The following is a 15,877-nucleotide window of genomic DNA, read 5'->3' as shown; positions in this document are numbered from 1 at the left end:
GGAAGTGGCTTTTACTTAGTTATATTCTTGCAAATCACCTAGATCAGCCACTGCTAAAAGCAGATTTACATTGCTCTTCAGAGGCAGGGGGACCAGTAAAAACTCTCTAGATTCTACTATGATGGCACCAAAGCTACATCAACCACATCCCAAACACAGACTAAAGAAGAAAACCATCCAACCTCTGCCCACAAAACCACCAATAAAGACTGTACATGATACAACCACAGGGCACCCAGTACCTAAGTTGAAGAAAGTAAAGTTTTCATGGGTATAATTTCACAACTCTAGGTGAGTAACTGCAGTAAAAATTCCAAACTACTAAAAGCTTACAAAGCACATACCAGTACACATTCACAAGATCAAACCATGCATTCAGTTGCCTAGACTGAGAGGACAGCAGCAGTGAATATATATGAAAATTACATCTGTAGTTCATGCATAAGAACACTCCATATTTGCAACAATATACCCAGCAACATCACTCTGCTCCCATGAAAACTGGTGCTGGGTTTGCTACTGGCCTTTATGATTTCAGCGTCCAGCTGCACAAATAACTTTGCATAGATTTCCTCTTGCAAGGAACGTACTTTAAGAAAAGAACCAATCAACCAGATTGCCAATAGCTGCCTACCTAAGAATAAGCAGGATATGTTCAAAGAAAGCTTTACTCTAACTTATATTCATTCCTAAGGCTAAATCTGCTGGCTCACAGCAAAGAAACAGCATTGTTTTACTTATCAATGTCCTACTGTTCATCTAGAACATCTGCAATAGTTTTGCCTGCAGCACTACCCCATTCATTACAGGCCTTGATAGACTGTTCAATGGGCTTTTTTTTTTTTTTTGGGTACAAAATGTACAAAAGCATTTAACAGAGTGGACTTTGCCATGATATGAATAATAAAAAAATACTTTAAAAGTGCATTTTGCTTCAGATTCTCCATTTTCCAAACTAACAAAATGGAAGACCTTAAAACCTGACAGTTCACTCCACAGCATGAAGCATGACAGCAGGGTTTCTGGAGAACACTGTGGTTTTTGCTTGGTTGCCAAAGTGCACTGCCATCTATCAAAAATGCAGTTGATGAAAACACCAAACTGCAGCATGACCAAACAGCAGATATCCACAACCATCAAAAGGAGGCCACACTGGTTTTGTGTCAAGGAATAGGTGGGATTTATAAGTCCTAAACCTCCCCCCTCCCTCCAACAAACCAACCCATACAAAGAAAAGACAATTGCTTACCATCATCCAGATATGCCTGGTCCAGATTCTGTTCCTGTTTAATAGTGACTCCAGCTGGTAACACCTCTTTCTGGTCGCTAACCGGTGGTCCATTTTTTGCTGCTCGCTGGCCTGAGGCTGTCTGCTGCTGGATCACGGTAGGATATGAACTTGGACTTAACCTTTGTGCTTGACTGACCTGGGGCTGGCTGGATCTTGCAACGTTGGATGTAAAATTTTCACAGCACATGATGTGCTGAAATTCTTGGTGACTTCCACACCTCAGCTGCTGGTTGGTTGGAGAATAGTGAATCACTGGAGAAGACTGCTGGTTGCCTGGAGAGTGGTGGAGCACCGCTGAAGTCTGGCCTGGAGAACCAGCATGCACCAGCACTGACCTATGGGCATCTGAAATAGCAACTGGTGTAGCCATGAGATTGGATTGCTGGTAGCCCAGTTGGCTTGGGCTAAGGCTCTTGCTTCTTTGGTATATTACAGCGGCTGGATTCTGCTGATGGTATCGAGAATCAGGAGAAGAAAGGCCTGAGCGCAACTGCTGGCAAGGAGCCATAGTGGCCACAAGACAGGAAGGGGATTCGGTGACCATTGTATGCTGTGAATAGTAAGGCTGTGTTACTGTTCCCAGACCACTGTGTACTGTATTGCAGATTAAAGCTGGATCATAGTCATCAATGGGCTCTGTTTTGATTGATGGTACTAGAACAAAGCATGCAAAGGATATTATTCGTAACAAGCTGGTAAGAAACAGAGGTTTTCCTTGAAGTAATAAGAGATATAAGCTGTTTACAAGATTCGCATGTGCAAGCTCTTATCTCCCAGGCATTGAGTTTAATAAATCACGTACATGCAATCATGGCAGAGTATCACTTGAAAGCACTCTGTACTAAGAGGTTCTTGAAAATATTTAATGAACTATTTAACCACAAATTTCTAAAGCTGAAAAATTCAATACTTCAGCTCATATTTTAATTCATTTAAGGAACTTAATAAGCAAAACATAAGCAAAATAAGAACTATAGATGGGTGTTTCATGTAGTACTTCCATCTCAAAGGAAGACTGAATAAATAGAAATCCCATGACATATACAACTCCTAATTTTTCTGTCAAACATTTAAGTAGTGACCAAAGGCAGAGTTTGAACTATTTTAGAGCTTTCCTTTTAGTTCCTGCACATAACTTCCTCCATACTGAGAGATGAAGACCTTTCTGACACCATCATTTAAAAGACCATGATTTACTAAGAGTTGTGTTGTCATGCAACAGGGTTATTTTTTGGAAGTATAAGGATTCCTTCTCTGAAGTGCTCTATTTTAGACATCATGTGGAGATAGTTTTGTATTTTTCAATACTATCCCATAGCAGAACAATTTAACAAAACCATCACATTGTTGACACCCTATATACAGTTCATAAATTCAGGAAGAGGACCAGAGATTTTGAGGCAGGAGGAGACTAAAATAAGAATAAGGATAAATGTTTGCCTGTCCTTAGAAACTAGTCAAGACATCATTTGAAGCTTGCATAAAGTCTGGTACTGTTATTTTATGCTTTCTGGTTTCCACAAACACAATACTCTGATTTTCTCACAATATTTTTCTCCCAGCCAAAGCTGAGAAATTCTGGGAATCTCATTAGTAACTCTGTTGCATTTATTGTGACATGGCTCACCAATTCCCAAGAGGAAGAACATCAGAAAAGCATTCATATTTTTCTCAACCAACCTCATTCTGAAGAACATATACTGCTCATCTTCCTCCATACCAAGCCCTTGCTGCTTTCCCAGACCTGGTATTATCTTACTGCCATACACGTCAGCTGGGGAAGGCAATGCTTATGGTTTTCACAGGGTCATGTCATGTCACAGACTGAGTCTGTTCCCATTGAGGGTGTTGGCAAGCTTCCACCAAGTGAATGGGGCAGTATCGGGCTATTACCAAGGTAACTGTCCCCTTAAATTTATGGAACTTCATGATCATAAATCACATGCATCTTTTAAACCAAACAGTTGTTGAGTGCTCATCTGCACTCAGTTGAATTAAATTTGTAAAATTCAGATCCTGAAATAACGGCAAGAAAACAACATGGCAGAAAATATAATCTTGCTCCTTGAGAACTAGGCAACAACTTGCTTTGTTCTTGAGAGTTACCTGGGTGATAGGTAAAATGCTGGGGTTGGCTTCTTTTTCTTTTCCCATTGATGACATAGAAATTCACCTTCACAGCTGTGCGAATGTGCTTGTTACGGTACTCTGGTACTTCTACAAAAAGCATGCTCTGAAACAACAAAAGGTGACAATGTAGGATTAGTAACTGAAGCTGACAGATTTTGTGCGCATCTCCCCTGTTATGCATTCAGGCATAAAGGAAGAGAAACCTTGTTACTCATCACTATAAAGTAGAGTACAAGAAGAAGGAAGGAAAAAAGGGCAGATGGTGAAAGACTTGAAGATTTTTGGTACTATGAAGCTGGTTTCTATGTACTGTAGCCTCTCTTGTACTTGATGTTGTCCTGAACTTGGGGAGAGAAGTCTCAGTTACAAATAAAACACACAGAATGGAGATAAAAGTGGGAGCACTGTTAATCATACTATGCTTGACGAACAAGTCTGTATTGCTGAGGTCTCTCTTCTTGTTAGAATAAACTTCATTATTCTATAGGCTTTTTACTTATACACAGACAGATCCTGCTTCCATGGAAATTAACAGCGAGTCTCCCATTCTCTTCCACAAGGGCAGGCATGGCCCATGGCAATGTAAGTGCTAGCTCCTAAATACACTGAACAACTACAGTAAGGTCCCATTAAGCAAAGTGAACAAAGAAGCTCATTCCCTTGAAAGATTAATGTTCATTTTAAATACTATAGTCCAAATCCTGTCCTGCAAAGTACAGAGCACCCAAGACTTCCATGCAGGCAAAAGGAAGTCAGGATAGCCAGCATCCTGCAGAGGACTGGGCTGATACAATAGAGTCTTCTGCAAGAACACAAAATCTAGCAGTTATTCAATTTGCTGTGGGTTACTGCTAAATGAATAGTTTCTTTTTGCAATACATTTACTGCTGAAGCTTTTGACATTTGTTCATCGCAGCAATGATAGCTGCTCTTTCTGCTTTTGAGAAGCTCTTTGAAAACTACTCCCTGAATACAACTTGCTGTCTGAGAAGCTCAAGGAGAGGACATCCAATGTTTTGCATACTTACAGGCTGGCTCTTATCTTTGTCCACTGTTGCCTCCATTTCCCAGATCTGCTGCCCATCTAGAAGAATATTACAATATTAACCTGACTGCACTTTCATTAAATCATAAAGCTTGACTTTAAAAAAGGAAACAAAGGCATCAAGTTAGCAAAGCTCTCAAAATGAACTTAATTTCAAGCACCTTCCCAGTCCTAACTAATAGCATTTAGTTTAAACACATCACTGAACACTTCTTTTGCCAAGAAAAAGCTTACATATGTATTAAAATTAAATGTTTATGTAGAAATTAGCCAAACCGAGGAATGAAATACTTAGCACAGGTGCAACATCTGCTTTTTACCAGACTTTGTTCCAGCCAGCTTGACTGATGGAGGGCATCAGAAGGTCAGGTAACTTGTTATGGGTCCCATTTGGTCAGCAGCTCAGCAAACTATCTGCTATTTTAAGCTAAGACCACATGGCTCACCACCAGTGTGTAAGTGGTGGAATGGGTAAGGAGGTGAAGGAAGGATTAGCTAAAAAATCCAGACCTTGTACGGGATGCGTAGAGATGGAAGCAAATAAAGTGTGCTACTTCAGGGCTGACTTTTAGAGGTGCTGCACAATGAAACTGCTCTGAATTCTCACAGGAACATAGTTTTATCCCAGAAGTAGTTCAACAGGGACATATCCTTATGGGTAATTGGGAAACCTGCTATATAGGGTGCTTGTTGTGTGCACCTTCTTACTATGTATGCTTTTATGTGTGCAATAAAAAACATCAGCACATGATAACGAGCAGTACATCTCCTCTGATCAAGGAACATGCCCAATGTCTCCCACAGTGAATCCATGCCTCAGCACTGCCACCACTGTGGGCTGTGAGAGAGTGCCGCCAGCCCTCCTAAAGTCACTATAAAGCACCAAACATTCACCATACTCAGCATAAAAGCACCTCATTGCATGTGTGACTCTACCAGTGCAGCACTGGGAGTCTTTCTGCTCTTAATTACATCCATGCAGCTTGTCTCCATTCTGTTACATATAACTGTATTTATAGAGGAAAATAAAATTTGATCCTCTTGTATGGAATACAACCCAAGTAACCCCATGCTGTAACAGTACATCAGTAGTGACAGGGTGTTTGTACACAGATTGGGTACTTCATCTGGCTACAAATACATCTTGTATCTACTGTCACCTATACTTCCAGAAACATCTTTTAGCAATGCCTTCCTTATTGCTTTTTTTCTATATATATATAGGTTTTAACCTCTACCCCTTTGATTTTTACATTCCACTGAGCCTTTTAGCCAAGAAATCTGCAGAAGAAAAATACTGATGGGGAAAAAACCCTGCCTCATACCTTTCTGAAAGCTTGGTTTTAAAATGGATAGGGGACACATATCCAAACGAACCAATGTGACTTGAAACACTGCAGCTGCAGAGGCTGGTGTTTGCTTTAGAGAGGGGGAGGCAGCTCCTGGGCGCATTTCTGTGGGGGACCCCCAGACTGCACACCCAGGACAGGGGGAGAAGTCTCCTAAAACCAGTCCTTCTCACAGGACTTTGTATTTTTCCCAATTCTTGGAAATTCTGCAAGAGCTGCTTTTGTCCTCAGTTATTTAAGTACTTCTGCTTCTGGCGAAAAGGGAAATGAAAAAGTATTTTTAAATGCATTTTGCATTTTTTCTGTTGTTTTCCTCTTTGTTCTCCACTCCACACAGACAATGAACTGACAGATGTGCTCAGCTCCCTAGGGTGCCTCTTCCTAACAGGGACTCAAGATGCCCCAGCTCCACATCCCTTCAGCCCTGGGATGCCTCCCGATGTGCCCACTGCCTCCCGAGCGCCCCACACTTTAGACACCTCTGCTATGTTCTGGGCCCCAAATACACACAAGGAAGAGAAGTTGTCTGCCTGAAGCCATCACCAACAGCGAGCCCCTTCCCCCTTAGGATGGCTCAGATCCCCAGGGTGTTTGGGCAGGGTGCCTGGCTTCTGGTGGGGCAGAAGTGGGCACACAGCACTGGTTGAGCCTCCTCACTCCCAATCCGGCCTGCTGGGAATGTGGAGGCAACTGAGGAATGGTTGGAAGTTCGGCTCCATTCATCAGCTACCTGGGAGGAAAAACCTCACAGGGAGAGAGCACCTGAGCCTCCAACACCTCACATCTCTACTGCCACAGCATTCTAGTGCAGGAAGGACAAGGCAAATAATTCTGCCTTCTCTTTAAGTGCTTCAGGTTTCCCACCATCAGTCAGTTGTCTTTTCTACACTAACACGTGGATCAGTGACAGACTGCCAGAGCAGAGGCTGCCTAACCGAGCTGTGCAGACAGAGCCAGCCAGAACATGTGCTGTTTAGCCCTTGTGTCCCAAAGGACCACTGTGCAAAGGAATGGAGAATACTTGTTCTACAATAAGTATTCACTCTGGCCATGGCTCTGGACTGTTGAAGGTTAAATCTATACATCTATTGATGCAGTAAACGCTTCACCGTTGTTGAAAAGGTAAACATAGAATCATTTAGGTTGCAAAGGACCTTTAAGATCATTGAGTCCAACTGTTAAGCCAGTACTGCCCAGGCCACCAGTAAACCATGCCCTAAGCATCACATCTACAAGTCTTTTAAATACCTACAGGGATGGTGACTCTACCATTTCCCTGGGCAGCCTATTCCAGTGCTTGACAACACTTTGAGAACACCTTGGAGAAGGGGGAAGCCAGCAAATACTGGGTGTTTAATCCAGCAAATACTAAATACATTGTCTAATGACAAGGCATTAAATACTTAATGGGGAGATTCTTCTTCTAGGTGATCTTTGTGAAAAGAAACCATCATAGTGTGTGTTAAGGAACTTCCTCACATCCCCAAAATAACCCCAAAAGATGATTTTTGAAAAGAGGAGGGAAAAGGAAACAAAACAACATGTCATAAAATAAGAGCTCTGATAAGAGATACACATCAGGAACTGTCTAAGCAATGCAATAGGAAGATGTCCTGACAATAAGGACAGCCAAGCAGGAATATTTGACATTGGTTTTCCTCCAGACAGAATGTTTTCATCTTTGTTTCTGTACTGCTAAATTCAAACAGTCTGTGCAGATACAACAGCATTAACTTCACAAAGAAGGTAGAAATCTAAAGGATTTGTTGGTCCAAAATGCACAAAATAAAGGACAAAGTCATCTGCTGTATTCAAGAGGCCTGTGAAGCAGATGCGGCCACAATCACAGTGGATTTGATTAACAGAGCCACTGAAATTGCACTAAAAGCTAATGAAGCCAACCATAAAAATCAAATGTTGTTTAGACTCAGTCCAAAGTCTGTGGGGATTAACAGTACGAACGAGAATAAGCCCAAACAAACAAATAAATGTATTTAGGGTTATCATTCTAATGATGACAGATACTTGTTTGGATATATTCATGCTCGTGGCAGCTAAAACAGGTTTCTAACAAATCTGTCAGCAGCAGCAATCCCTGTTCTTTAAGCACGAAAGCCCTGTTGAATATAGCCACTCTGCAGCTCACTCCCTGACCTTTATGCTTAAATATCATGATGTGGCTCCATCTGTCTCACTGACTCACTTTAGCTCAAGACAATCATATTTGCTTTTCCTTTAACCCCTCTTGATACAGACATTACAGTGAGCTTCAAGCAGAAGGATAAGGGAGGCTGTGAATAAAATCAAAAATACAACTGTGTTCAGAAATCTATTTTAACCTATCCTTTTTGCTGGTAATGAAATAATTTGATTACGCACAATCAGAGTTAATAGAGAACAGGAGGAATAAACTGAGAAGTTTAAGGCCCATTTGTGGGACGTCAAAAAAATTTTGAACAGGGAAAACTTGTACCAAGCTGTCAACACAATTATCATCTTTAGAATGCACATAAATTAGATTTTTTGGTTTTATTTTCATAGGAAGAAATTAAAGTGGATGTTTCAAAAAACCCATCAAGAAAAATGGGATTTTTATTGTAAGGATGTGCTAAAAATCTTAATGCTAATACGATGGTAGAGAATAGCCGCCAGTACATGTGTCACAACTTGGGTATACTAAAGTAGGCCTTTTTCTCCAGTGCTGCAACCCAGATGGTGCTTAAACACTAGAGATGCATTTTGCTTTGAACAGGAGGTTGTGCTCAATGACCTCCTGAGGTCCCTTGCCAGCCTTCGCTACCCTGTAATTCTGTCATGCCACAAGTGGGACAAATGCCTGGTCCCCTCCCTGCTTGCAAACCAAGAAGATTAAGCTCCAACTTGACTAATAACTTAATCTAAAGTCTACAAGTCCAGAAGGCTGTTTATTGCATATAATTAAACCTGCTTCAACAGCGGAGACGTAAGAGAACTGCAAAAAAGGAACAGCATCGTTTCTGTTGAAGTACAGTAAAAGCGTGAGCATGGAGAAGCAGAGAACATGTGCTGTACAAGTCACACCCAGCGCTGGGCTGTGATACGCACCAGCCAGAGCACTGCAGGGATGTCCCATTACATGTGTGGATCACATGGGAACTTAGTGCCAGGTCCTTGTGTGTGGTGTGTCTCAAATTCTACCTCCGCTATGGGGAATTCAATCCGTGCCTCTGAAAAGAGTAGTAGTTCCACTAAAGATGATAAAATATTTTTGGATTTAGACCCTGAGGTCTTACCAGCCATGGCTGCCTCATGAAATATTTTTACTGTTGTGGTTCCCTGCTCATTTAATGGTTTGTCTTAGTTGGCAAGTCTTTAACACCACAGGTCAGTGAAATGTTCAGGAAATAGAGATTTTTGTGCTGCTTCAGGACTATGAGACTTAGCATTAAACCCTGATGAGAGATCTGATTGTGTCAGCACTCTTTGGAGGAATGAATGAGTTGTTGGAAGAAAGTAATTCTACCCTCCCTAACTCAAACTGTGATCATACCAAAAGTCTTGCTTCAAACTTTGGGGAAAATCAAAACGTCAGTCTGCATTAGGAACGTTTTGGGTGATTCTCCACAGCCCCTTATAGGGCTTTTTTTAATTAGCCAATTAAAAGTTTTCTGAACCAGTTACAGCCTTTACACATTATTCATGGTCCCTTACTCATGACTTTGGGGTCAGTAACTAGCAGAGAAACAAACTTACTACTTTATTTGAACAAGCATGACTGATGGACTGAGAGGTTCAGGAAATTTTCTTTGCAGTTCTCTCCAGTTGAAGACTAAGCATACAATTGTGCCAATTCTGTATGTGATTCTGTGCCTGGATGTGATTTTATGCTTGAAAATATGCATTGCTTTTCAGTCAAGCATTACACAAATTACTTAATGAACAACCTGTTACCTTTTTCCCAGGCAGCAAACCACACTAGTTCACCAAAGAAACTGAGCCTGGGAGTCAGTGGGACAGCTGCTCTGACAACACATTTCTGCAGAGTTCACTTTGGGCTTGCAATGAACCATCCCTATTCACAGTGTTTCCTGGAAGGACTTCCAAAAAAACACGATAATTATCTCTGTCAGCTTTTATCAGGAGGTAATAGCATCTCTGGAAAACAGTCAAGGGTTTTTAAAACCACCCCAAGAACAAAGTAAACAACAATGAATGCTTTCCAGCAGAACAGACACCACTTCTGGGATGTGGAAACCTGATGGGCAAGGGAATGCTCACACAGTCTCTGCTGCTGTTTTCAGGGACAAAGTTTGATTTCAGTTGGGAAGTTATTGTGCTTCACTGTCACTGCAAGGATGCTCCACATCTAGTCCTAAGCAGTTGTGTCTTCCTAATTATTTACTTCAAACCTTGCAGCAAACACAGCATGAATGAATTTAAAACTCAGAAAAGCAGAGCTATTGAGTATTTCACTAAGTTTGACTTCCATGGATTTCTTTTTCTTTCTGAAACAAGACTGCCCACTGCAGCTAATGAAGCTCTGTTTATGGTGAGCAGAAGCCAGTGCCTTCATTTCACTGCGGACACAAGTTTGAGTCACCAAGGCCAAAGATACAAGTCAAGGTCTGGGAGGTAAAAGGCCAATGGATTAGTCATCCGCTACCCAGCCCAGCCCCAAATCTGACATTTTGCACAGTGAGAACAAGTCTAGAGGAGATTTCTCCCCATCTATTGTTGAGGAATTCAATTCACACTAAAATAAAACATAAACACAGTAGTTGAGTAGTGAAGCAGCAGGGGCAGCCTGTCATTCCAGAGCTCTTCCAAATGATTCCTTATGCCAATTCATCAAAATAGATGTGTTGTTTTTTCAAGATTATACGTGTGTTTGTGTGTATGTGTGTGTATAAATTCTTAAACAAAAGCTCCTCTCAAAATAAAACCACTGGGAACCTCCATGTAATAAAATGAGTCACACCAGGATGCGATGACTAAGTGGGAGAACAGGGAATTCCACTCCCCATGCCAGCTTTCTACATGATCAATTTTCTGTCAACAGGTGATGGGAGCTTGTCTCTCTGCCTTTTGCTTATTCCAAGAGTTATTATTTTTTAATATTCTCTTTAAACAATTAAGAGTCAAAGTTGAATAATCAGGACCAGGCATACTTCCACGAGGCGCCCCCATAGTAAACAGTGAGCCAGGGAATCCAGGCCAGTAGTGGCTGCCTGTGTTAATAAGGATTTACCAGCTGTAAAATTCCAAAATCTTGTGTCATACGGGGAAACCTTCCAAAACACTGGATTCCACCCTGTCTCACTGAGTCTCTAACAGCTATGGCAACTCTGCTTCTGCAGCCACACACTTCTGCATTTTTGTGTGTGTGATCCTTAGATTTTTTCCTGTTTTGCAGTGTTTTTCTGGGATCCCCTGTTTAATGTCAGACAATTGCCCCATGGGACTACAAGAACACCTGCGGCAGACAGCACACTTCAGCCATGGGATAAACCTGGGGGCACAAAGGTTTGCTGGGTTTTCAGCAGTTATAATAGCAAGGAAAAGCAGAAGTTATCCCATTTACCCTGAAACTTTGTCATTTGCACAGCAGAAAAGGGCAAACTCTAATCCTCTTGATTAATATTTGTTACTCTTCAGTGTTCACAAACAGAGGGATTTGTAGAGACACCTTCCTCTTTTGCTTAGAAAGAACAAACAAAAACTCAGAGAACAAAACCTCTCTGATTGCCCCAATTCTGACATCTTTTTGCAAAGAGAAGTACCAAGCAGGCCCCGGGCTCCACACTGCATTCACTTTACTTTGGTGCACTGCGAGGCACAAGGAGGGAAGATTAACCTGGAAAGTGATCACCTTTAGCTAATGCAAAAATCAGGTGGGCCTCCTGACAGTGATAGCCGTAATTTATCCCCTGGTTCATTCTGCTGCTGTCCAATTTTACAGTGGAGAAGACACGCATCCAGCTTGAAAGGCTGGACTCCAGCCAAAGACTGTGTGGAGCAGAGAAAACTAAACTACCATGAAAATAGAAAGACAGCAGATTTATTTCATATACTTTCTGTAGAAAAAAAAAATTGAATTGCAAACAAATTGAATCACTTAGGATTACAGTACCACTCCTACTTTTGCTAACTCTATAACTATTCCCAACTATGTTTTTTAATTTACCCTTTACCATTAAAAGAAACACACAATAGCTTCTTTTCCCCAGATGCTGAGCGTTTGTCTTAGGTTAAGATGCCTTAAAAAACTACATTGCAATGCATGTTCAGCAGTAGACTGCATCTATGACTCAGTTATGACCCTAGTTTTAAGATATGTCCCATTCCTCTTAATCCTCCAGAACTTAATCATAGAATCATAGAATAGATGGAAAGGACCTTAAGATCATCCAGTTCCAACCCCCTCCCATGGGACACTAAACCATGTCACCCAAGGCTCTGTCCAACCTGGCCTTGAGCACTGCCACAGGTGAAGCATTCACAGCTTCCTTGGACAACCTGTGCCAGTGCCTCACCACCCTCACAGTAAATAACTTCTTATATCTAACCTGAACTTCCCCTGTTTAAGTTTGGAACTATTACCCCTTGTCCTATCACTACAGTCCCTGATGAAGAGTCCCTCTCCAGCATCCCTATAGGCCCCCTTCAGATACTGGAAAGCTGTTATGAGGTCTCCACGCAGCCTTCTATTTCAGTTAATTAATTTAGGAATTTAGTGAGGGAACTGGAGCTTGAATTAAATATTTGAAGTTTGCTATTTGGCTGGGGTCGAATAGCAAACATCTTTGGGATGGATCTGGGAAAAAAAAGGTTTTTAGTGTTTTTTGGTATCTTTTTTATCTTTGCCCGAGAAAAACGCATCATTAATTTTGCATCATTAAGTTCAAAGAGAGAATTGTTGAAAATAGTTTGCTATTTTTTGCATTCCCTGGGAATTTTTGGATCATTCATGAAACTGTCAGATTACTAACAGGCTTTAAGTTCCCTCTTTGGGGCACGATGAGAAATTTCAGACTTGACACAGCAGAAAAGGGGAACATTGCTGTGGACTGTCTTAACAATTTCCTTTCACATATCCCTCAAAGGACCTCATATACTATGTTTTGGGCCCCTCACTACAAGACTTTCAGGTGCTGGAGCATCTTTTCTAGGAGCCATGATTTGCTTTTAACTTCTGCAGGAGAGGTACAAGAAGACTGACAGCATCACTGGGTCCAACTTATTGGGCTTTATAAACAAGACTTTCTCTAGAAAGCAGAAATTCCAAAACCAGAAAGCACTGGTGTGTTTATTTGGTAGCTTGTGGTGCAGCAGGAACACTGAAAAGTGCAAATTTGAGAGCTAAATCTCTCTCTAAAGCCTGCTTGTTTGCTTCTAAAAGAGAAAGTAGTATGTTTCAAAGACATGAAATGATTTGCCCAGAGTTAAAATAAAGCATATCTGCAATTAGAGATGTACAGAAGTGCTGGAAATCAGAGAGACACTGTGAAGGAATACAGCTATCATCAGAATAGTTATCATTATTGTTATTCTAGTGATAGGCACAGTGCAAAGAATGTAAATGAATATAGTGGGATACTGCAGGTACATGTGGCCATGGGTGCTTCTGAGCACGTGAGCTGGATGTATTTAGCACAGCTGGATGTGCAGTGACAGTCCATCTCCTACAACAATTCCCAACAGACAGCAGCACATAAAAAGAAGCAGAGTCCCCAGCTTCAAAGAGGTTTGGCAAAGGTTGGACACCTGATGCACACCTCAAGCAGCACAATACTGCTCCTGCTGTGCATGAAGGATGAATGCTACTGCCCAACCTGAAGCAACAAACTGTACAAATCATATTTCAGATATGTTAGTAAAGCTGCCATGTATTCCAAAGGGGGTACAGCAAGAAGGGGTACAAGATGGAATGAGAGGGAGGGAAGAGGAAAGGCTTCTGCTTGTGGTATCCTGGCACAGGCTTTGTGGTTCATTTCATGGAGGCAAGTGCCTCATTTAGACATGGCATTTTGGGCACCAAGCAGATGAAAACCTCAACTCATTACCAAGACACTGAACACAATGGTCCTGATCTTGCCCAGTGGTGGGCTCTCCTGAAACCAGTAGACACTCAAGTATGTCCAAGCTCACTTGCCCTAGCTATCAGCACCCTAGGAAATCATTACCACAAAAAGACCACCTATGTGAGAGACATGCAGAAACAACAGGAAAAAGAAACTACCAGTCCATTGCTTGAATCTAGAGCTGATAAGATTTTGTCAAACAGGTTTTCAGTGTCCATTCTTTAGAGGCCTTGACAGCTGCATCAGTTCAAAGGGTACAGAGAGCACCACCTTCTCTCTTCACACTGTATGGCTGAATTGAAAGATTTATGGTGGATCTTCTCCAAAGATGTACGCTTTCTGTTTGGGTTGCTCCTCCACCACCCACATTGTCCTAGCGATGATTCATGATGTCCATGTGGCCACCATAAGAGTTTGGCAGAGGAAAGCACAGTCCAGTTGCACTTTTCTCCCAGAGAAACCTGAGACTCCTCTATCACTTAGAGCACAGCAGCAGTAACCAGTACACAAATGGGAGTAAACACAATGCAACCACCAACAGCTGACTTGCAAATTATTACATGACAATTAAAACAAAAGGGGGAATTCCAAACCTTTTCTTTTTTTAACTACATTATAAAATCTGGGCCCCAGCCAAACACTGACACCCTTGACCTTTAACATATTCCAAATCCTTGGTAGGTGTAAGACTACTTTTCAAACTCATCCAGATTAAAAGAATACATGCACTTCAATATTTTCTGTTTGTACAATCCAATCTAGTTGCTTCCCCTGACCTATTTCTATTTAGCTGGGCTCACTTAACGTGTTTCTGAGTTCAGAACTCAAAACTGCTCCAGCCAAACTCTGCTTTGTGTGCTGGACTGACTGTACTGAATTCATGAGTTCTCGTGGCTTACAACAGCTACAAGTTACAATTGTTCAGCAGGAAGAGATAACCTTAAAGAGAACTCAAAACTATAATGCTTGCATGTTCGTAAACTTCAACATTGAGAAAATGAACTCTATTTATGCAATTGCATTTCACATGCAAGTACTTTATCTCCTTGCTCACAACTGAGCACTGAGCTCCAGCCCCTTCAGTTTGCTTCCTGCTGCCATTTCCTGTCACAAGCTTAAAATGAGAGACTTTTTCAGACTTCTCACTGGCGAGCTCATTGCAACAATTTGTAGTACATGTAATACAAGACAGTTATTTTTATAATGACATTCTAGGACAATTTGGGGAATATTTGTTTTCCAGGTATTTCTAGGGGAAAATATACCTATCTATAGAAGCGTGTTGTATTTTGGTCATATATGAACAGTTCTACATTTTTCCATGTTGCTAGTAGTGAGTGAAGAATTGCCTACAAGATCCACAGAAAACTGAAACAGGTTTTGAGCATCTGCCTGAGGGATAAAACTTAATTTACAATTGTGAGGCCCAACAGCAGTTTCCTCTGTTTCTCTGACTGCTGCCACCTCAGTACCTGCTTCATTGCCGACACTGATCCAGACCCCGGGTTCAAGGTACACCCAGGTTCTGGAGTCTGTGAAACAATTAACAGGAGAGTATCTCACTGCACAAAGATACCCACACAACAGTTCTCTGGGGGAAAGAGTCTTGCTTCTCTCACTTTAAACACTTGACAAGTCAAGGAGCTCTGTGGAGTACAGCATACCAAAAGCTATTAGATGGTTATCAAGCTCTCACCCTTGCTGTTACCAGTAGAGCTAAAACTGGTGGCAGAAGTGGGAAATCAAGTACCACTTGCTAGCACAGACAAAGCTTGTGCGCTGTTAAAATGAAACTCAAAGAAAACCATGCGAGCTTGGGGCATCTTCCTGCCTTCGCGAAGGTGCGATTGTTTCACAGGCTCCCCAGGGCCATATCACGCTATGGAAGAGGGCGTAACAATGGCAGGGTCACAGCAGCAAGGCACTATCCACCCACAGGGATGTTTATTGTGGCTTGCTTTGCTTTTGAGCAGCTTATCAGCGCTTTTTGCAAGGTGCTGTG

General features: G+C 41.7%; 1 protein-coding gene across 5 annotated transcripts in view; it reads right to left on the bottom strand.

The window, feature by feature from the left end:
* The window catches only part of NFATC2 (nuclear factor of activated T cells 2), an 88,606-nt gene that overhangs the window by 30,468 nt on the left and 42,261 nt on the right, over positions 1-15,877 (bottom strand). For all 5 annotated transcript variants that reach the window (XM_061375550.1, XM_061375549.1, XM_061375545.1 and 2 more), the window contains exons 7-9: positions 4,450-4,505; positions 3,398-3,524; positions 1,250-1,945 (exon numbers count right to left, since the gene is read on the bottom strand). In XM_061375550.1, the coding sequence (XP_061231534.1) occupies positions 1,250-1,945; positions 3,398-3,524; positions 4,450-4,505 (879 nt within the window). The remainder of the gene's footprint in view (positions 1-1,249; positions 1,946-3,397; positions 3,525-4,449; positions 4,506-15,877) is intronic.

This window comes from Neopsephotus bourkii, unplaced genomic scaffold (assembly GCF_033783945.1).
Source record: "Neopsephotus bourkii isolate Nb327-2 ecotype Australia unplaced genomic scaffold, CSIRO-AGI_Nbou_v1 NB_1663, whole genome shotgun sequence".
NCBI classification, from domain to species: domain Eukaryota; kingdom Metazoa; phylum Chordata; class Aves; order Psittaciformes; family Psittacidae; genus Neopsephotus; species Neopsephotus bourkii.
This window is presented reverse-complemented; position numbering and strand designations above follow the sequence as displayed.